General features: G+C 38.1%; 1 protein-coding gene across 1 annotated transcript in view; it reads left to right on the top strand.

The window, feature by feature from the left end:
- Positions 1–22,300, top strand: part of LOC138042010 (talin-like) — a 95,025-nt gene that overhangs the window by 9,517 nt on the left and 63,208 nt on the right. The window contains exons 3-12 of the mRNA XM_068887737.1: positions 2,293–2,368; positions 10,852–10,949; positions 12,287–12,361; positions 12,929–12,983; positions 14,330–14,418; positions 15,047–15,143; positions 16,621–16,690; positions 20,325–20,397; positions 20,551–20,607; positions 21,918–21,982. Coding sequence (XP_068743838.1) covers positions 2,293–2,368; positions 10,852–10,949; positions 12,287–12,361; positions 12,929–12,983; positions 14,330–14,418; positions 15,047–15,143; positions 16,621–16,690; positions 20,325–20,397; positions 20,551–20,607; positions 21,918–21,982 — 755 coding nt within the window. The remainder of the gene's footprint in view (positions 1–2,292; positions 2,369–10,851; positions 10,950–12,286; positions 12,362–12,928; positions 12,984–14,329; positions 14,419–15,046; positions 15,144–16,620; positions 16,691–20,324; positions 20,398–20,550; positions 20,608–21,917; positions 21,983–22,300) is intronic.

Here is a 22,300-nt window from a genome sequence, read left to right on the forward strand (position 1 = left end):
CAGCTACCTCATTTCAACATACACTGTAATGACAGTGCTCGATAATTAGCGGCCGTCCTGTTGTCCTAGACCACCAGAAAGTTTACTGGGCAACCAGTTTTTGGTTGGCTAAGAAAAAAACCACGGACATCCAAGCCAAAAATAGAAAATAAAGTACTGAAGCAGCACCCAACTCACTTGTGATAGTAAAGTAAAGTCTCTGCTTACAAGCCAGAAGGCCCATCAGGCCAGCGCTTATCTCCGGTTTCATTAGCATGAAGTGACCAGGAGTATTTCTACTCCCCCCTGGATGGGATGCTAGTCCATTGCAGGGTTACCCCCAGCATTTTGCCGGTACCCATTTATACACCTGGGTGGAGAGAGTGTCTTGCCCAAGAACACAACACAATGTCCCCAGCCAGGACCCGAACCTGGACCACTTGATCCAGAGTCGAGCACTCTAACCATGAGCTACAGCTGTAGGCCACCGTGCCTCTTCCTTGTGTTAACAATAATTACTTTCCCGCAGCTGAGCATTTTCTCGTGTTTTGAATATCTGCACGACTTTTACAAAAAGTTGTCACATAGGAAAATGCAAGCGACAATGCCAGAAACATGCAGGCTATGCAGATCAAATACTCCATTACTGAAACCCAGGCTTCCACAAAAAACGGTGCACACTAAAAACTATGGGATATATACTATAACCTCAATTGCCATGTGATTGCAACTTAACACAGAGTGCAGTCAATCGTAGGGGGTTTCCTAGTGGACAACCAAGGATTTATTAGGGCAACCTAATTCACAGGTTTGGTTGGCGAACTTTTGAAATATGGACAACCTGGATTTTTTTGTTAATGTCGAGCACTGTAATGAGAATGTAGCATTTTGACAATCTGAGTCCTAGCAGTACAGTGGGACAATTATTTTATAGTTACTTGAACCTATAGTTTAATGGCCTAGCTCTCATGAGTTTCCTATAGCTCAGTGATAGAGCATCTGAACTAGTGATTGGAAGGTTGTAGATTTGATGCCTGCAAAGAAAGCAATAATTACATTAATAATAATTATAATTGTATTTTTTTAGGGATAGTGTCTGTCGAATTTAGAATATCATCCCTTTACAGTACTGTGCAAAAAGAATGCAAACAAATTTGGGTGCTTAATTTTCGCGACTTTTAGGTACTTTTCCATGAAATATAACGAAAATATTGGGAGAAACGAAATTTTGTTCGAACGTCCTCTTATATTGTTGTGGAATTTTGAGGACCCAAATGAAATGATTGAAGACTGGAACCAGGACTGGGATCTACGGTACAGCAACAGCCTATTGAAATCAAAGATGGCGCCAGTTTTATTCAACGAAGGTGCTTTATAGAGAGGTAATAGAGGTTACATCAGAGATATCAGAATATTTCGTTGAAGTTCTTGTTTTGTTCATGGAAACATGGAAGATGGAGCGACGGAAATGAAAGTAACTGGCACAGACGCTACATAAAAGTTTCACTCTTACATAGATCAAAATGGTATGGGTGCCACAGCATTACTTGTCCTCAGCAGACAAATTATCTGTTTGCAAAGCTCTTCGGCACAAATATTTGCTCTCATTCCTGCATGATCAGGACCTGTTTGACACGTGATAGTGTGGTAAAATTATCGGAAACAACACAATTATTGTAACCTCACTTACTGGTACAGTATGTAAACAAGTTCCTTTAGCTGAAAATGTATAAACAATACCAAGCCTCGCAACTTTGTTTCAAGATGAGAAATTTTCGATTAGCAATACAAAATCTCACTTCAGTGCAGACGAAAACCCAGCTTTGAAATATCACTCTTGGATCAGCGAATTTTCAGGATGTACTTGAACTTTTCACACAGCTCACCAAAATATTGATGAAATTTCAGCTGAAAGTTCACGAAACTTCGTGAGAACGATAGCTGAAATTCAGCGAAATTTGTTTGCAATCATTTTGCACAGTACTGTATTTCATTTTCTGGGGTTAAAATTAATTTTGCCATAGATCTGCTTCATTTAAACTTCTCTTTACTAATTCAATATCAATGAAAAGAATGGGACAAGAGAAAGAGTCAAGACAATAATATTCATGGGGTCTGGATAATTGAGGTTTCACTGGTTTAGATTATCACTCAACCCTAATTTACCCCCAGAAGAGGCCCCACTGACAAGTAAAATCATCTGGCGTTGGAGGAAGATATCACTGTTTTAGGAGGAAAATGGTTAAAATGAATTTGTCCTATGAATTTATACAATGGTCCTGCCATTATTAATAATATTTTTGTTTTCAATAGTTCAACCCAGAAGCTACAGTTGCTGAGGCTTTGAGGATTATTAGAGAGAGAGTGCATGATGCCACTCCTGGAAAAAGTAAAAACAGAGTTATTGAAGTACTCTTTTTTTTATAATAGTGGAATTTTTCCTCAGTTAATATTAGGGGTGTAACGATTAATCGAATTCTCGATTAATCACGATTATGACCGTTCGGTTCGATTCACGATTATTTGATTCCACGTTTCGATTTTGGTTCGATTTTTTGCATACCTTTCCAAAAGTGCCCTCAGTGAGTTATTATATTGTAAACTTAGAATCCAGATCTCAATAAGATGAGCGTTTTTCATTGACAATCGATCAAAGACGCTAACTTGCAGTTCTTGCGCCATGTTGCTTGGTAAAAATGTTGCCCCTCTACCACCCCTTGAGAATTTCCAATAAGGCAAACCATGTGCGTGTTCATTGTCACGTTCTCAAACATTGCGACGAATGACCAAGCGATTGTGAATCCGCCTGCTTCTTTTCGATCCGCAGTGTAGAAATATTATGGTTTTCCGACTGAAGACGGAACAACAGACAAGTCTAAAACTATCTGCAAAATTTGCTTCGCAACTTTCAAGTATTGTGCCGGTTCGACCTCAAGCATGAGCGCACACTTAAAAAGTCAACACAGCATTGATGAAAAGTCAGAAGTGTTGCAGTCAAAGACGGCAAAAACTTCGCCGGGTACCAAAAACAGTACTGAAACTGGACAGTCAAAAATTCAGGATGTTCTGGAGAATAAGTTGCCGCGGTCGGGCAACAGAGCAACGGCAATAACGAAGTCTATTGGAGTTTTCATTGCAAAGGACATTGAGAGTTTAGGGTTGTATGTTGTTTACATTGTGTATCATCTTGCAAGAATTAAAAATCATTAATATTTTGCATAATCGAATCGAAATAATCGAAACCGAAAGGCAATAATCGAAATCGAATCGAATCGAAAGGAACATGAATCGTTACACCCCTAGTTGATATTGGTCTTATGTTATAGAGCTCTTTGCAGTGTGTATAGTAGTGCATGTAGTACGTGTTCTTTAGTTTATTGCAGAATTACTGTACATGAATGTCCAAAAATTGACTGTCAAAGGAGGTGACATGACCTAATGGTCATTGTGTTTGATTCTGTGTCCAGATGCATGCTTCTAAGTGCAAACCCCACGCTTACCACTGACTGGGTTTCTTGTCACTTACTTATTTACTCTACTTATTCATTTGTTTATTCCTTTAAATGTATTTAGATAGTTATTTACTCTCTTGTTTTTACTTGCTTTCAACTTAAAGTTTAACTTTTGATACAGTGTATATGTTGTAGTACAATTTGTTCCTTTGGTACAATTTTCTGAACTGGTACAGAATATATTGAACTGGTACAATTTTAATTGTACTGGTTTATATTAATCAACTGTCTAAAAAAGGGATTTTCCTTTTTTGGGGGTGTAGTTAAAAAACAGGGGCTTGGTTTTTAGGGGGTCTAAAAAAGAACATGTTATTTCTTTCTTTTCTTCTACTTTCCTGCCCCTCCCTCATCTTCCCCATCACCTCTACCCAACCCCCTTTCTTTCACAGTTCTATCCCCCTTTATTTTGCAGGTGGCCCCCCTCCTTGTATTCCCTTATGCCCACTCCCTCTATGACAGACTTTAAACAGTATACTCCAGACTTTCTTTAGACTTTCACCCGAACTTGAACTTGAACTCCCTACCTCTGGATCTGTTGTCCACACTCTTGTCCACTTGACCACACAAGCAGATCATGCAAACTTCCCATGATAATTTATAATTAAATATTTTAATATTCATCCCAGGCCACACTCTGTCCAAATATTTTATTATTCATCCCAGGCCACTCTCGGTCCAAACTTCAATTTATTCACAGTTTTGTTGGAAGAAAACAGCTCAACAATGAAGTGTGTATCACACGAAGTATTTTATCAAAGATTAGATGACTTTAATAAGCAAAAGCAGAAGCAAAATACATCACAACTAACCATGTTTATCGAAGATCAATTTTACAATGAAGCAATGGAATACTTGAAAATTCAAAGTGAAAAATCGAGTAGTGATTTGAGAGAAACGGAAGGCAAACTATCTCAGTCACAACTAAAGACATTGCAAAGAAAGAAATGGACATACCACCAACGAAAACTGGGCTAAACTTTAGAATACTCCGCCACTTATTTGCATTTCATTGAATAAGAATAGGCTCTATTGTATTAAGTCTCGTTCTTCAAAAAATACTGCATAGGGGAAACAATAGTGGTTAGCTGTAGCGGGGTATTCTGAAGTTGCTCCGAAAACTGCAAACACCTGACAGAAAAACTGTTATCCCAAAGAGTAAACTCTGACACTCTTAGTCTTAGCACACCAAAGAACAGCACATAGAGGACGTCAAATCACAAGTAAATGGGAGAATGACAACTATTCAGAAGTAAGCATTCGACTTGTAAAGTTGTTCGTAAGTTTATGTCCATTGCACGAACGGCAGAAGACTATCACCAGCAAACAAAAAAGCAAGCACAAAAACAACCGAAATTTAAGATTTCAGACATGGTGGCAATAAAAATAAACAAAGTAGACAAGATTAACCCTTTTCACCCCAATATGCTCTTGGGTCAAATCATCGAAATTGAAGAGAGTGGACACGTAAGAATTGTGACAGAGTTGGCAAAGTTAACACTCGGATCACACCCTCGCGATTCTATCCTTGTATTGCCACTAATGTGAAACTAGATTTCTCTACCAAAACATCTTTTACAGCAGCATGCAAAAAAGCAAGTGGGCTATAGATGAAAAACTGCTGATTGGTGCAAAGTTTCCCCTATACTACTCATTGAGATATCTTGATATGGAAAAACAAACTAAATTGCTACAAGACACTTAGCTCAAAATACTATTATTAATTTAATGACAAATAGCAAAATTAAATTGTAAGATTCCTGCCCTTTATTTCTTTTCATATTGAAACAGTGACATCATTCATGTATTGCTGTTATAGTCTGCAAACTGAATTGTACACGCAACATGATAAAACTAATCCAAAACAACAGCAGGACTGGTACACTCATGTTAACTTGATGATAAGCCAAAAAGCAATCCTTAGCCCTTGTTGCCACATACACTAAATGAACAGGCTTTAAAATAAATTCTTAATGTTTATGTTTAGTACATCATGACTGTAAGTAAAAGCTAACCATTGTAGAACAAATTGTGTAAATTAGTGCTTAAAACCACTCATGTTATTCTTGGTCAAACCAGACTGTTAAGTATTTCCAACAAGTCTTGCTATTTCTGTCCTGCTCTGAATGCTCAGCAAACCTTATTTCAGTAACCTCTTGAACTAAGTAAATGAATGGCATGCAAACAGATGTTATCAATGAAGTGTGTTCTTTGTGTTCAACAAACATTAAACTATTTTACCTGTTTTTGCACGAGTACACTTAAAATTGTACCAGTTCAAACTATTTTTTACCAGTTCAATATATTCTGTACCAGTTCAAAAACAAATTGTACCAAAGTGCAAATTGAACTGCAACATATATCTCAGGGCTTGAAATTATGATCAGTACAGTCCCATTTTGACTGAATTTTTTCCCTTTGTGACATAGATATCTGGAGAAGTCGTAAATTTGTGACTATAGTTCATCTTTGTTCTTTCAAAATAAAAGGGTTTGCCGTTACCTTTGCTAAATGAAATAACGAAATGAAACATTTCTTTAATTTGTTTCGCGCAGTAAATTTGAGTTCTGGAATCGGCCAGTCTGGAATTGAGTTACAGTAGTCTGGAACTGAGTTACATGTAAATCTGAAGATATGGCACAATTATTGTAACATAATTTGCTGCAATGTTCTGTGCACAATGCCTTTCCCTCAACCATCCACCATTTTCAGTGGTTTCATTAAACACAAATATTGTGGGCTCATATTTTGTTTTGTTAAACTGCTGGCAACACTGTAATACAGCGTGACAAATTTCTGTATCTCGTTGCAAAATTGTGACTGGATTTTTAAAAACTTTGAAACCCCATATCTGGTTTTAATATTCCTGAAGACTCTCCACAGTAGCTGTAGCCTCTTGTATGGCAAAGGGGCTTATTAGTCCTACCAGATTTTAGTAGTGGATCCAAAGGATGCTGTGCTACTATGACATAAAACTCATTGCCAATAGATGAGCTTGGGAACTGATGCTTTTACCCTTTGACTCCCAGTGGCCACATACAGATTTTACTCGTTAAAGGGGGTCCCTTGGGCATTAAAGGGTTGAAGGTTGGCAGGGAGCCGGCGCACTTCAGGCCAAGCAGGGAGGTATCCATGCATGGCAACCCTATTAGCAGGAACCACCCCTGTGTGCAGCCACCAACTTGCTTGCCACACAAGCAAAGGGCAAGCAATTGAGGCCCTGTGACTGCCCCATATCATATCATGTCATGTATGCTTATGGGGAAATCTGCTGACTGAATTTGCTTGATATTAGACTGCATTGGCTTGATATTAACTTTGCCTAAATTGCATTTAACCACATTTACATGTACACTCATCACCAATAGATGAGCTTCAAAACTGGTGCACAAAAAGGTTGGCAGAGAGCCCTCGCACTTCAGGCCTGGCAGGGAGGTATCCATGGCAACCCTGTGAGCAGGATTTTGCTTGCCCTGGGCCATCAGGCAAGCCTTAGTGTTGAACTTTGTTTGCTCATAGCTATCTATGCGTGTAGCAGTTTTCCAACTCGCAATTTTAGTGTCACTCATCCAAGCACAGGTTTGCATGGTTCACAGCAATATACCAGAGTGTGCAGCCTTCGGTTCAGCAGTCATACATTCGGGTGCAGGCCTCATGGATCAGGTGGAGCCTGGAAGTTGTCCAGCCACTGGTGGTACTCTCAGTGTATGGCTCAGTATATAGCTCAGTATATAGCTCATAGCTGGCTACATTTGCATTTGTGCAATGGTCTTCAAGCTGGCAAGTGTACCAGTGTGCAAGCTTAGTTTTTTCCTAGGCCTTTGTGTGAGCAGTTCATCATCCAAGCACAGGTTCATGGTTTTCAGTGGTATACCAGTGTTGTGGCTAGCAGGTCAGCAGTCCTACGCACAGGTGCAGGCAGCCTTGTTGTTGGTAGAGCTTAGTCATCCAGCCATTGTCTCTATATATATGGCAAGTGGCTTGGAGGGGCCATGACCCCCTTTGGGCTCGGAGGACCTTCGGTTTGGGCGTGAGGGCTCATGGCTGGTTTGTCAGATTTTGCCAGCCATCGCTGCAGTCTCCATCTTGGAGCTGGCTGCCAATAGTGGATTAGCTCCAGGATCTCTCAGGCACCCAACCTCCAATAGCGACGCAGTTGTTAAATGAGGTTAAATGCAGTTTTACTGAGTCAACAACTAGGAGCGACTGCCGTTTATTGTTGTCAGTGGTTTTGTTATGTTTGCCCATGCGTTGGATTCCTTGTGCTTTCTGTTGCACAGCTTATGCATTGGTGTGGCGGGAAGAAGGAGCATTTTGTGTGGAACATTTAGCGCTTTTTTCCCTCCCTTCCCCTCCCTCCACGTTCCGCTGTTTATCGGTGTGACGGGTGCCTGTCTTCTCAGGGGCATGGGGGCTCATGGCTGGTTTCTCAGGTTTTGTCAGCCATCGGTGCAGTCTCCATCTTGGAGCTGTGAGCTGGCTGCTGATAGTGGTGGATGCTCCAGGATGTCTAAGGCACCCAACCACCACTTAGCGATGCAGTTGGAAACAACTTGTATGTACTACTGGCCCACTGCCCAAATGCCTGAATTAATTGGTTCTGAACACCATAACGAGCAGCAACGGTTGCAGCACCTGTGTGGAAATTGTGACTTGAGAGGTTTCCTGCAACACATGCTGCGGACAAAATCGGTCTCAGCCAATCACTGAGAACCACACGTGATAGCGGACGACCATATGCATCCTGCAACTGTACAAGATAAGTCATCATAGCTTGCACTGCTCAGAGGGGATGGCTACCCGGGCGAATATGAATGTCAGAGCCCTTCTGAAAGGGGTCAGTCTTCAGAGCCTTGACTTTCACACTTAAACATAAGGGTGTAGAGGCACCATCCACAAGGATTTCCTGCACCGTGAGGTGAACCAAAGAGAAAAAGCTGGGCACCATAAATTCTGCTGAACAGAGAAAGCCAAAGTAGCATAGCGTGCCAAGCTGCCCAAAACATGCAATGGTCTGGGCGGTGGTGCATGGTCAAGGACTTCCAAATAACCAGCATGATACTGTCTGTGATTGGCAGATGGTTAGACAATGAGCAACCCTGTGATCGTTTTATCCCTCGTACAACCCGTTGCATCTGAAGTGGATCTGAGAACCCCTGCTCAACATGAAGAGCCTGAACCTGCTGACAGATAAACTTTGGTAGTCGAATGATGGACGAATCGTGCCAAAATTGTCGTAAACAGGCAAAGTGTCCACTCACTTAGGTGCACACGCGCACATAACCTACACACGTCATAACTAACAAACACGTGTCAGCTGAATGAATCAAATTTCTATCAAAACTAGCGTGCGCAACACACCGGAAGTGAAAATACAGTGTAAAATTGCGTGAACTGGAAATAAAACCTGCGGGGAAAAAATGTCTTTATCTTGAAATTTTGCTGGGTGACCTATCTTGATTTTTTGCAGGCACGTATCATTCACGATGGAATTTCAAAAAAAAGAGGTTTCGGGGAAAGCTATCTAGTACAATTTTCTGTAAACTATAAAATGCCTTTTTAAATTCTACTAGATAACTTTTTGTCATACCCTCTTAGAAGTTAAAGAATTAGGGAGATTTCCAACAAAGAAATAAAAAAAAAACGGTAGGTCGCCGACTGAAATTTAGAGGGCCTTTTTGTGAACCTGGTGTGTTGCCATGGTAACTTAAATGTGCGATACGCTAGGACACATTTCATATCCCTAGGGCACATTTTTACATGGCTTGTTTTGTATTATTATATAGTAAATTAGGATTTTTACTAATTCCCTTACTTACTACTTACTAATTTCCTTGACATTAAAGATATTTATAGTTTGCCCACACTATGAAATATCCTTCTTTGGTATCTTTCATCGTTTCACAAACACTATAACAATGAAAAACCCTTTCAAGCCTCCTTACTCCTAGAAAGTCAATGGGTTAAATGGAGACACTTTGAATAAAATGGCAAGCGACCCTTCCCAATGCTACATGGAAGAAATCAGTACACTATTTATCATGTGTGGTAGCTGAATTGGAACTAGCCTTAAACTTTCTAGACATCTTTTGTTTAGTTACTTGTGTCATAATAATTTTTATTTTTATTTAAATTCTAGAGTTGTGTTTGTAGTATGTTAGCGTTAACATGACTGCACATGTAATTTCTTCCCTGTTTATACATGTATTTTATTAGTATTCAGGGTGAGTTGAAATATTATTGTTCACTGTCTCCAGGGGGACATGGTTTTTGTGGAATGTTTTGCTATTAATTTTAAAAAACTTGCAACACATGTTTTATAGACCACTTTCATAAATGGCAACCACTTTTACATTCTTTTGTATTTACATTAATTAGACCTACTGCCCTCATTTTGAAACAAATATTCTTTTGAAATTTGCTCATCGTAGCGAGGCTAGAAGGGCTTATTAGCATAAAAACAAAAGAATGAGGTCTATTGGGTTTACTGTCGCTGCTCTTTTCTTAAACATTATTTTAAACACAAACATTTGTGGTATACATGGTCAAAAAATTGTTCAACTTTTGAAGTGATCAGTCAAAAATACTCAAAAACAACTAAAAGCCTCCTGTGTATAGTAATAACTGTTTTATTCAAACACTGTTACATGGGCTGCAAAGTAAACAAATTTGTCATATTATTCGAATAACAAGGGCAAATAAACCATTGAAAATTTTCTCGATAAAGACAAGGATATTGTCCTAAAATCAGGGAGAAACCCAAAGAGTTTGCAAGAGGTACTCTTCATATAAATCTTCTGCATTGATCTTCTTAAAGATTTGGCCGAGTGAAAACTGGAATTTTGAGGCAAGTTGCTCAGTCCAGATCTGGTCGTTTCCACGTTGGTTACAACCGGCTACAAAATATGATTTAAAAGGACGATTTTAGGCCCTTAAAGAGAAAAGATTAGTATTTTTTCTCTTTCTCTCTTAAACAGATGTCTGCTTAACACTTACGTAAGAAGTGTGCATCAGCAACAATGCCACACTCTTCTTCAGTTGATGCTTGCCTGTCGGGCTACCCGCGATAAGAAAATGCTAGCCCAAAACATAGTTCTACTAACCCTGAGCTGCCCTGAACTGTATTATTTTCTTCTGTTTTTGTTTCTTTTAAGTTTATATTTTGTATTTATACGTAGTTGTATTTATAAACTAGAGAAACCCCAAAATACCAATAAACTAAAAAAAAAAAGTGAGATGTGTTGCACGTTATTGCAGAATGTTTTCAAAGGATTGTCCAGTTTTGAAAGGAGGAAAAACTCACTGGTCCAGGAATGCTTCTGTTCAAAAATTGTTGTGAAACTTAATTATTTTTGTAATGTAGTTTCAGATTATGGATTGTTTTCTCAAGATGACGACCCATCAAAAGGGAAATGGTTAGAGCCTGCCAGGCCTCTTAATTTCTATCCACTCAAGAGTGGTGTAAGTATAATTTTTTAAATTTTCCTTTAGTTAGTAATTTTAAGCAATTGAAATTTCTCCTTCTTTCTGCCTGTACAAGGCTATGTTTTTGTTTTTTGTTATTTGAAAGTACATTGTTTCATGTCTGGCAAGAACAGTTATTTCATTTAATTGATAATTCTGCTGGGACTCGTTTTGCCACCACGCTTTTGTGATACATATACACCTTATTCCAAAATGGCCGCTGTTTAGATATTCTTTTGTTTTTATTCAAATTAGACCTTGATGCCTCATTCAAGGCAAAATATTCTTTTGAATTTTCAGCCCAAGAACGAGGCATCAAGGGCTAATTTGAATAAAAACAAAAGAATATTTAAATGACGGCCATTTTGGAATAACATCTATACATGTACATGTATATCTTTCGTTGCCACAAAAATGTGACCATACATGTTTCCTTCTAGAATGGAGAAAACGCCAAACAAAAAATAATAATATTAGGTTATTGGTGAACTTAAACTTGAAAAAGATGGGGGAGGGGGGTCTCCAAGAGAGTACTGTAAAAACCCGCAGATAAGCCGCACCTTTTTCCAAAAATCGTCCCTAGAAATCGGGGGTGCGGCTTATCTGCGAGAACATTTGAAAAAGGTGTTGTGAATTGCAACGCCAATTTCCGTTAACTGACACTTTTATGGAAAAGTAAATTATTGAGTTGGGCAAGAAAATACCATGCTATTTTCGAGTATTCGGGTGGTAGATGGCCCACTGTTTCTTTGCCTTTTAGCACTTTGATAGCAAATTTGTTGAACAAATACGAACAAAATAATAATTAAAGACCCTGTTACACTTTGTAATGTTTCATGCACCTTATCGCTTTGTGTAAACTCTTAAAACATCATGCTGCTTCTGGTGTCATGTTTTCCATTTTTTCGTGTCCAATCTAATGCCTGGTTACTAAGCTTCAAATGTCTGTTCACGTTCTTGTTGTAATGCAAAAATCGATGGGAAAACTGTGTTGAATGGAGAAATTCCTGTCAACAAGTACCAGAAAAAGATCAAACATATGTCAAATTAAAGTTGGTAGAAACAATGTTCATTATGTTAAAGGACTTGCTAAAATTTGGGTAAGACTTTGAAGTATTTTCTGTTTCAATGTTAATAGTGAGTTCACATTAAATGAACAGTGGATGATGAAGAAGACTTCTCAAGACTCGACTTTGGATTTCTTTGGATTTCTTTCAAAAAACGTTTTTCCAAAATTTGAGCTGCTAAATTCAGGGTGCGGTTCATCTATGGGTGCGGCTTATCTGTGGGTTTTTATGGTACTTTTAATCTGTTTGCTTCTTGTGTGTATTTAGGACATGCTTGAATACAAGTCGAAGGTCAGACATCTGAAAATCAAATTTATGGATGGAACTGTAAAAACACTACAGGTTAATCTTTGAATTTTTTCTTCCTACTGAACATTTAGAATAATTAACAATTAGACCTGTAGCCCACAAGGGCTACGGGTCAATAGCCCATTCGGCTTTGCCTCATGGGCTATTGACCCGTGGCCCTTGAGGGAGAGGGGTCTAATTGTTTTAGTATCACCCAACTAGTCAGACAGAAAAGGCAATAATAAAGTTAGCAAATGAAATGCAAGTTGAAAATATATTTATTTGGAAATAAAATGAAAGAAAGCATCATGCTTTTCGCTACTTGAGGACTATTACTAATAGTTCTCTAGTAGTGTAGCCAATCAAAATGCAGAATTTGCATTAGTCCACTAGTTGGGTGATACTAATAATAATATTATTTGGTTATTCAGTGCTTGATTCCTATGAATTTGATGACGTTCATTTCAGGATGTTTTCTGCAACCATACTAGTTTATTTTGCCTTTTTGGCTAATGGATGACGTAGTCATACCATGAGGAATAGGAGGCACTTGGTTTGCTCTCCATTCCGATCCAATTAATCCATTGGTTAAACTCTGATTAAGCATTTTTTTTATTACAGATAGATGACAGTCATAACGTTGGGCAAATTTTAGACTCTGTTTGTATGAAGATGGGTATGTATCCGTCAAGCAGGAAAATTTGTGTATTAATAAGTTTAATTACCACAAGTGTCAGAGATGTTTTCATGTTTGTACAATTCCTTATTAAATGTTTGATCAGGCCCTTGGTTTGACTCATGATCAGGCTCCTCATGTTGCGGTCTACCTACAATCTTATGATATTATTTTAATTAATGAGTTCCTAAGGGTCAGTGACATAAAAGGAGAAAGCCGCAGGGAATATTCGCATGTCCAGGAGAGGGGCGTGGGCAACTGAGGGTAATGATGATTTCTCCTCCCCCAACCCTTTGCAAGGCTTGTGAAACTAGAGAAGGAGGAACACAAATTCTCCTTTTATCTATTTAGTTTTCAATTCAATTATAATTATTGTGTTAATCACTATCCTTTGGCAAAATTTGGGTGGCAGGGAAGGCAGAGCCTATGCCCCCTAGGGTAGTGGTGTCCCTAGGAGGAACCCCTAGAGTAGCGGTGTCTCTAGAGGCAACCCTACGTTAGAATGTACATGTACAGTAACATAGGGTGGACCAGAAGAGGGGTGCCCTTCTGGAAGGGTCGAGAATAGGTCAGATGGTGAGTTGCCCATCTTGGAGTAAGTAATCCTGACCTATTGCCAAGGAGGGCTGTCCCACCTACTGTGGGGTAAAGTACAGCCCAGGGTGCACTTCCCTGCCACCAATAAGTAAGTAAGAAATGTAAATGGGCACTCCTAGTGTTGAGTTTTCTATATTTAGCTAATTTTTTTTTTTAGTTAATGGTGGTAACATGCGGGATAATATAATGTACATAACGAACCATGAGACAAAATAACTAAATTAAAATAGATGAGATTGGTATGATAAAAGAATTTGCGTGACAAAGCACAGCCACAGCAATTAAAGGAGACAAAGCTACCAGTTGGGTGGGAGGGTGGGAAAAAGCGATCTTAAAGAGTGCAACTCAAGGTACTTGCTTGAAGAGCAAAGCTGAAATGTGGCTGACTAATGGTATGGGGGTTTACATAAGGTGAAACAGGTGAGAATCGTGTGATGTTGTGGAAAATTACTGGGAGCTTTGGCAACCGCTTTAACATTGTAAAAGTGAAAGTACTTTGAGCTAAACAATGAGCTTTTGAGTACTGGACAAGCCTTGATTGCAAGGGTGAGGAGAGTAGAGTACACTAGGGACAAGTGAGGAAAAAATAGTACTCCCTTAAAGTAGGGCTCATTAACCCCAGTTAAGAGCTTAAACTTGTAATTAAAGAGTTAGTGAACAACATTATTTCCAAACTTGCACTCTTCCCTCATCAGAATTTTGGAGAAAGTAAAGTGTTTTAACCTTGCAAGATGTTTTCATTCCATAAGGTATTGGAAATGTTGAAGAATTTTCACTGCTTGTGGAGGGACAAAGAGAAGACATCCAAGATGCTGACAGAACAGGCACAATCAGGCGGGTATGTTTAATCCATGTTACCATGCTTTTTTTGGTTAAAAGTGTATTTTTTTAATCATGTAATTGGTGAGATCATCTTATTTTGGTTTCAACGCAGTGCAAGTAATAATAAAGTCTTGTCAGTTTTTGGATGTCAGGTTTGTTATAGCCAACTCAATTCAGTACCTTGTTGGCTCTAAACCATCTTATATCCAATGCTTGCAATAGCTACATATGGCCAAGCGAATTTGCTAATGCTTAATTGTCTTGAGATGTCTGCCATTTTATCTTTTCATGTGGTTGTGGCACTTTGACCTCTAAATCAACTTGTTTGGGTAAACCAAATTTGCATAACTTACAGTTGTAATGTTCAGTTCAACTGTACACTGGAATTATTACAGGGATAGAATATGACTTTGATGTATTCTATTAAATCTGTGTGTATTTACAGAACACCTCTGTCAATAATTATTTGTACTTAATCAACACACTTCTTTAAGTTACATGTACATGTAAGTCTCAGTAACGGTTGTAATAATTGTTCAGAAAAAATGATATTGTAAAACAAAGTCATGATTCAGCCTTTCCTGAGTTTTTTATGCTATAAATAGGTAGTATTTTTACACTTTTCATTCTGTGTAACAAAATAGGACAAGTCTGTAAAGGATGCTTCTTTAAAGAAAATGGAGGAAAGAGACAAGAAAAAAATGGATCAGCTCAAGAAAAAGCTTCACACAGATGATGAAGGTACATACATGTGTGCTTTGTATGTGATGTCTAAAAATGATAGTTTACTGTTATCTTACAAGTACTGAGAAGAATGATGTGATGTTCTAACTTTTTTCTTATATTATTTTGTTTTACATTGTATGTCATACTATTATTTTCGTGCGTGGTGAAATGCTCATGTATTCTAATTATTAGAGAATGATTAATTTTTATCCCTTCAAGTTATTCTCTCTCTTTTTCTTCGTCATTTCTTTAACATCTTATTTAATTACAAAAGTTGCAAATTGTGAACTTTACAATCACAGTGACGATACTTCAAAACTACATGTATATACACCTTAAAGTAGGAGTAAAAAACAACAACACAATTGACGTAAAGATTATGCATATAAAACTGTGAATGAATAAGCGACCATTTCTTGTTGAAATTATCTAATTTGTTATTCTTGGTACAAATGTTGTGTGTACGTGTATTTTTTTTGTTTTTGCTGTTAAATCAGAAATATAACTTTTAAGACTTTTATCTGCAGTCAGTGGTAAGGACAACACAGAAGTCCTCAAACCAGAAGTGTTTTCACAGTACCTTTATTGTGGAAACAATTTACTATCTTTCGAAAGATGAAAGAAAGTTAATATGTTTCAAGGGATAAAGGCCTGTACATGTACCACCAATGTGGAGCCACCAGGTTCATGCAATTCCATTTTCGTGGTCATAATTATGTGGGTTCCCATTTCAAATAGCGCTGATAAACAGTATTAAGTCTAAGAACCCATTTTAAAACGGTTAGCTTTCAATAATTGGTTGTTGGTTTCCCCCCTTCTCAAAAACCTACTTTTCTAAGTTCCAATTCGATTGGATGCAGGACCACCCTGAAAACCACTTTCGGGTGAGTGGAGCATCCTGGGTAAATATCGCTAATTATTATTATTATGATTATTGCTATGTAACATCACAGGCCTAAAAGGTGCTCCTGGCCTGGTCAATTATTTCCCTTGAGAACGAGTGACAACAAGTTCCTGAAGTTCCCAAGGAAGTCCTCTCCTGATTCCCTAAAAGGGTAAAATGTCTCTTAGGAGTGTAGCCGTTCCCAACAGAGCAGTTTTCTGAATCACGTCTGATGGTGGTGCCAAGCTTTTCAATGTGTTTGTCAAACTTATCAGATACAACCCTTAATGCTCTGATCACAACTGGCACTACAGTCACTTTCTTCAGCTTCCATAACTTTCTTATTTCTTCCCTAAGAAGTTGGTATTATACTACAACGACGGCAACGATTATTATTATTATTATTATTATTATTATTGTTATTATTACTATTATTATTATTACTATTACTATTACTAAGAGTTCCATTGCCAGAAAAATAATTTGGGAAAGTTATTTACTGTAGGCAACTTCTGGATACTGTTTTTCGATTGAAGCGCAAACCTTGAGCTAAGTGAACGTTAATGGATGCACAATAATAACTACTGTGAAAATTGTTTTTCTTTTTAGTGCACTGGCTAGGGCATGATAAAACTCTCAGAGAACAAGGTGTAGATGATTCGTGTACAGTTCTTTTAAGGCAAGTTTCGTATTATTTTGTCCATGCAGTTTATTTGTATAATTTCTCTATTACTGATCTGATCCATTTTTCTACTTAAGGTGTGCGTGTTTAGGCTGGAAGTGTGTGCAACACACAGGGGATCTGCTCCCTACATAGTATTGATCTCATGCGTCATTTCAAGTGATTTTTTTTTCACCCCGCTTCACGCACCGTTGAGGTCGTTCTGCGGTTTGAAAAATTCTGATCCTCTGATGAAAAATTGTTGCTTGCAATTAAGTGGCAAAAATTCAACCTGGGGCCAAATGAAATGTGAACCCGCACTTGTTTTCTTGATCATGGGAATTATGGTGACCATTTAGTTTAAGACTTTTTAAGGGGATGGATTTGGCCATTGCAAAATGAATCGAATGCCAAAGACATCCTTGAGTTTACAAGCATTGAACACTCTAGCAAGACAGTCTTGATGATTAGCAAGAAATTTCTTCAATGAAAGAAACGTACGTTATGCAGGATCATGTCTTTACACTGAACACAGACCCTGGGTCAGCCAGGAGAAGCAGCAATGTTGTTCAGGATTATTCCTTCTGGTAGATGCAGTAAATCTGATAAATGACTGAAACTCCACGGTTCTTTTGTGTTGACTTTTTGCCTGTTCTTCACTTTAAAGGGAAAGTAGGGTCTAGAAAAAGTTTCTCTGAATCGAAAGTTCTTTACATGTATTGTCATACTTGAGCACTCATTTGGACTAAATTTGTTTAAATAGCCAACAATAACGCTTCAAAAACAAGCAAATTTAAATTGAAATCTGCCATCTTTGTGTTTGTGTATGCAAACGAGGCTATGACGAAGCAATAGTCAAGGATTTCTCCGCATGACTAAATGTACTTGATGTAAAGAAGAAAAACACAGGCGAGGAGAACAATACTTTTGTAGAGTTAAATCTTAATCCAGAGGCTGTATTTGTATTTACTCCACCTGTGAACAGATTTACCTCGTGGTGGTTTATTAAAACAGGGTTTTGTATGTGAATTATATGTCGGAGTATTACAAGGCGAAAGAGAGCTTGCAACTTGCTATCCCGCGTTCATTGCTGTGAAATAAATGCCTGGAAATCAAGTTTAATCTGTGTACCGTGGCTCAATTTCTACGAGATCCCTAACTGTTACAACTTCAAAACAAACGATCGATACTGTATATATATTTCCATCAAATGGTAAGATTACATCGTTTCAGTAGTTTCTGTACTGCTAACAAAATTTAACCACATTTCAACTGGTTAAGTTTATTAGCGCATACAGGTAACAGTGAAAGTTGTCTATATGTGGCTTGATTCAGTTTTCTCGCTCCAATATAATGATCTTTTGTATGAAGCAAATGTCACCATGACCAATATTCGTATACCTGAAGATCCCGCTTGAAGTTCTCCTTGGTAAAATGACAATCCCGAACAGACAATATACATGTAGCAGTCGCATTTGAGGAATCCACCCACGTTTTATTTTCGCCGGCCCACTTTTCTTTTTTTAAATTTTAATTTTCTGGTGTAAGCTTCGGTTTTTAAAACTTAAAAACATGTGTTCTCAAGTCTCATGTCCCCCTCAAAAAGCGTACACCCTAACTGCGGTAATTGTTGATGTGAAAAAGCCTTGCTACATGTATTGAGCTGAGCAACATCTGAAAGTTTTGTCAGCTTATTCTAAATTCAACGCTTCCCTGTGTGAAAGTAAACAAAATGTTTGCTGAAGCATCAAGGACGGCTGCCGCTGAAGGAAGAAACTGAAAAAGGTACTCTTGTCGAATATTTCTTTGACGCATGTTCAAGGTTTTTGTCTTGTTTACATTTGCTCTGGCTGATTTTTGCCGCCTAGTTTGATTGACTAGAAAATCTGGAGCAGAAAAGTCACACAACATTTAGAAAGTGATCGGGGATCGAAGAACTTGGTAAGGTCGAACATGTTTGTTGACTATTGCTACGTCATAACACCTCATATCCAAGATGGCCCTCTCCAAGTCACGTAAGAGGCAACTTCAAAGGGCTCTTGTCACATTTTAACAGGGAACTGGACAAAATGGCAATTATTTTCGAATTCCTGGGGAAAACTTTTTGTAATTTAGAGAAACTTTTTCTAGACCGTACTTTCCCTTAAAGCAGTGTGCTTGAAGTGTCGACATTCCTCTGTAGATACCAGTTGCCTTGTGGATTTTGTTCTTTGAAATCCTTCCCTGATGCAAGAACTCCTTCTTGAGATTTTGGGTTAAATTGTGAGACCTAAAAACAAAATAAGAAGAAACGCCCATGAAGGCCATATAGTCATGACGCAGCTGAGTACACTCTGAAACGCTAGGAGTTGAGTACCTGTGTGCACCTGTTCACAGGCTAAAACCAGATGATTCATTGTCTCAGGTCATCAGATATTATATGCCATTCCAGGAAAATAACATGGGCCCATGTTCTTGAATTTGGTTCAAATTTGATTTGGTGCCAGTTAATTGATCTTTTGTTGCCCACGAAAAAGAATTTTTTATCACATGATCAGCATTTTTCAAACCGCAGATTTAGCTCAACGGTGCATGAAGCAGGGTGAAAAGAAGTCATTTGAAATTCCTGACGCCTGAGATCAATAGTAAATTGGCTGTTTTAAAAGCCCTGTAAATATTTTGGAAAGTATGTTAAGGGCTTATTGTGTTAGTTCAGGCTGACCATATCATAATAACATGGACTCTCTTAGCAAGCAGCATGAAAAAAACCAAAATGGTGGACTCGACAGTGCATTTCCAGCAGTTAGAGAAGTTCAAATTTCAAAAATTTTCCGGACCCCCCCTAGAATTTTTTCAGTGCCTCTGGTACAAGAAACACAGGACACTTGTGTCTTTGGCGCAATCTCCAGCAAGCATTTCGCTCTTTGGAAACTTTAAGACTTGAGAACTCTCACTTGCAGAAGATGCCCTCACAGTCCTCAGGTGGAATTCCTTTGCTCTACTTGTAATTCACTAACTGGTTTGCCTCCTGTTACAGTGTAGTTAGGATTTGTAAAGATTTGTTGCCCTGAAAAAACCTGTTTGGGGAGGGGTTTATAAAGTAAATGATGTTTTATCATTAAAATATTAATTTATCGGTAATTTTGTTTGTTAACCCTTTGACTCCCATGGGTTCCCCAGTGACAAGTAAAATCGTCTGGAGTTAGACAGAGTGTATGTGCTGAATTGAGAATAAGGGCGCTTTCCTTTTGTCAGAACTGGCCGGCCAGACCCATCAGTTTGCAAAGAAAATAGAGCAATTTGAAGGAACACTTGCATGATAACCCCTCATATTCTTCCAAGGATTGTATATCATCCTCAAAGAGTGTTAATTTGAAGGCGGTGTAAAGTTAGTCCTTCCAAATGCCTGGTGTGGCCGGTCAGTTCTGTCAATTGGAAAGCACCCTAAGTTTTTCCCTTCAAAGTGGAGCTTGAAGGTGTAAATAACATTACCCATTATTTTAACCCATTGATCCCTGTGCCCTAGGATGCCCCCAGTTCATGAGTAAAATAGTCTGGCGTTAGACAGAGTAAAGAGGCAATAGAATCAGATGAACATTCATTTGTGGTTAAAGTCTCTTTTAACTTTATTAAGTTAGTCTGAATTTTAAAATAACTTGTTTTTTTTTTGTAGGAGAAAATACTTTTACTCTGATCAGAATGTTGACATTAAAGACCCTGTTCAACTTGGTTTGCTTTTTGTTCAGGTAACTGTTATTATCTCATGTCTGTCAAAATCCCTATCACCTTTCAAAACAGAGTTAGATAGTACTGTCTACTTTTATTTTCATTTTTTTGGGTAAAACTACTGCTGGCATAGTAGGATATTGAAAAGTGTTTTCCTGTGGTAATTAATTCAGTGTCGAGATGGAATTCTGGATGGAACTCACCCTTGCACACAAGAGGAAGCCACACAGGTATTAACAATATCTTTTATTTCTTATGTGATGTTTTAATTATTGTAACAGAGGCATTCAAAGCATGTTTTATGTAGGTGAAAGTAAACTTTGTATCAACATTGTTAATGTTTAGCTGATAGAAATTAAACTCATCCCCCATTGATGAGTTTGGGAACTGGTGCCTTAAATTTTAGCGGCAAGGGGCCTGTTGTAACCCAGGCACCGCAGGTTCTCCAAAAGTGAGGACCACCCTGAAACAGCTGCTAACTGGCACCCTCTTGCATGCTGGAACACAGTCCAGTGGGAAAAGCAATTACCTGACCAGATACTTCCACGATCAAGTACATTAACATAGCCTCTGGACAGGAAGGGTGGGGCTCAACGAATCCAGAATGATTTGCAAAAATGGACCGCAAAGATTGCATGGCCATACACAAGCCAGCTCTGCTGGATTCCGGGGTGCCCCCAATATAAAGGCAAGCCTATTTGGTGTGAAAAAGGCTGCATGTCTCATTGGCTTGAGATTAACCTTGCCCAAATTACATTGATTTTAGTCTTGTCTAAATTATAGTAATATACATGAAAAAATGACTTGATTCTGATTGGTTAAGAGCAGTGCAGTTTAGGTGTAACACCAGTGCAAAAAGTGTAATACCAGTGCAAATTACACATCGAAACTCTGGATTATGATTGGATAATAAACAATAGGTTTGGCGCAATTTGTAATGTAATTTTTCCCTGATTGCATGATAAGCACACGTTTTTTCTTGTGCAATTTGGAATAAATGAGCACTTGTAAATTTTTTAAAAGACTGCAAATTGCACTCATCCTATGGGCTCGTGCAATTCTGGTCGTCTTTGAAAAAATTTGCTCATGCTTATTTATTCCAAATTGCACTTGAAATCATTTGATTACCTATACAAAGTGCATAATGTTGTGGTTCAAATTTTTTCCTTGTGCAACATTCTTTAAAGCAGTTCATTATGAACTGAAAGGTTTTAAACAAGGAAAAAATTTGAACCACAACGCATACTGTACACAGTGCACATGTTTACAATTAAGTAGTATTTTCCTTTAATTTTGGACCTAACCTTTCTGTTAGTAAATTCCAAAAGGGTTGGTTTTCATTTTAGAGTTAGCTACTTCTTATTGTAAATATTCTGGCTCAATTTGGCAATCAGTTGACAGGAACAATAATTAACAAAATTACAAAAATTAAAAAAAATAAGCTCATGGACTACTGGTATATATCTCTGTTAAATCTGCTGAGAAAATTGATTAATTAATGAATGTAATTTGACATCTCCTATTTTTTGTTTATCCACAGCTTGCTGCCATTCAGATTCAAATTCAGTTTGGTGATTTTGAAGATCCAAAGTACAAGCTTATAGAGTAAGCATTTGAGTATAATTAATCAAATATCTCCCATTCTTGACAGGAAGGGCTTGTTTGTTGTTTAATTTCCTTAGAGCATGTTTCATTATACTACAGCATGCTGATCGGGAAAAGTGGTAGAATACGGCAAACATCTGTTAAGGCAATTTTACGGTAACACAAGTAAAATTTAGTTTATGGATTGTGACACTATTATCTGTAAACCTTTCATGGTGGCTCTGTTTTGGATGTGAATGTGTAATCGCCTTGCTAAGGTAAGCAACGAAGCACTAGCACTAAGGATTTATTGTATTCTAGTCTCAAACTTTACAGCTT

The sequence above is a fragment of the Montipora capricornis genome, chromosome 3, assembly GCF_036669925.1.
Source record: "Montipora capricornis isolate CH-2021 chromosome 3, ASM3666992v2, whole genome shotgun sequence".
Lineage (NCBI taxonomy): Eukaryota > Metazoa > Cnidaria > Anthozoa > Scleractinia > Acroporidae > Montipora > Montipora capricornis.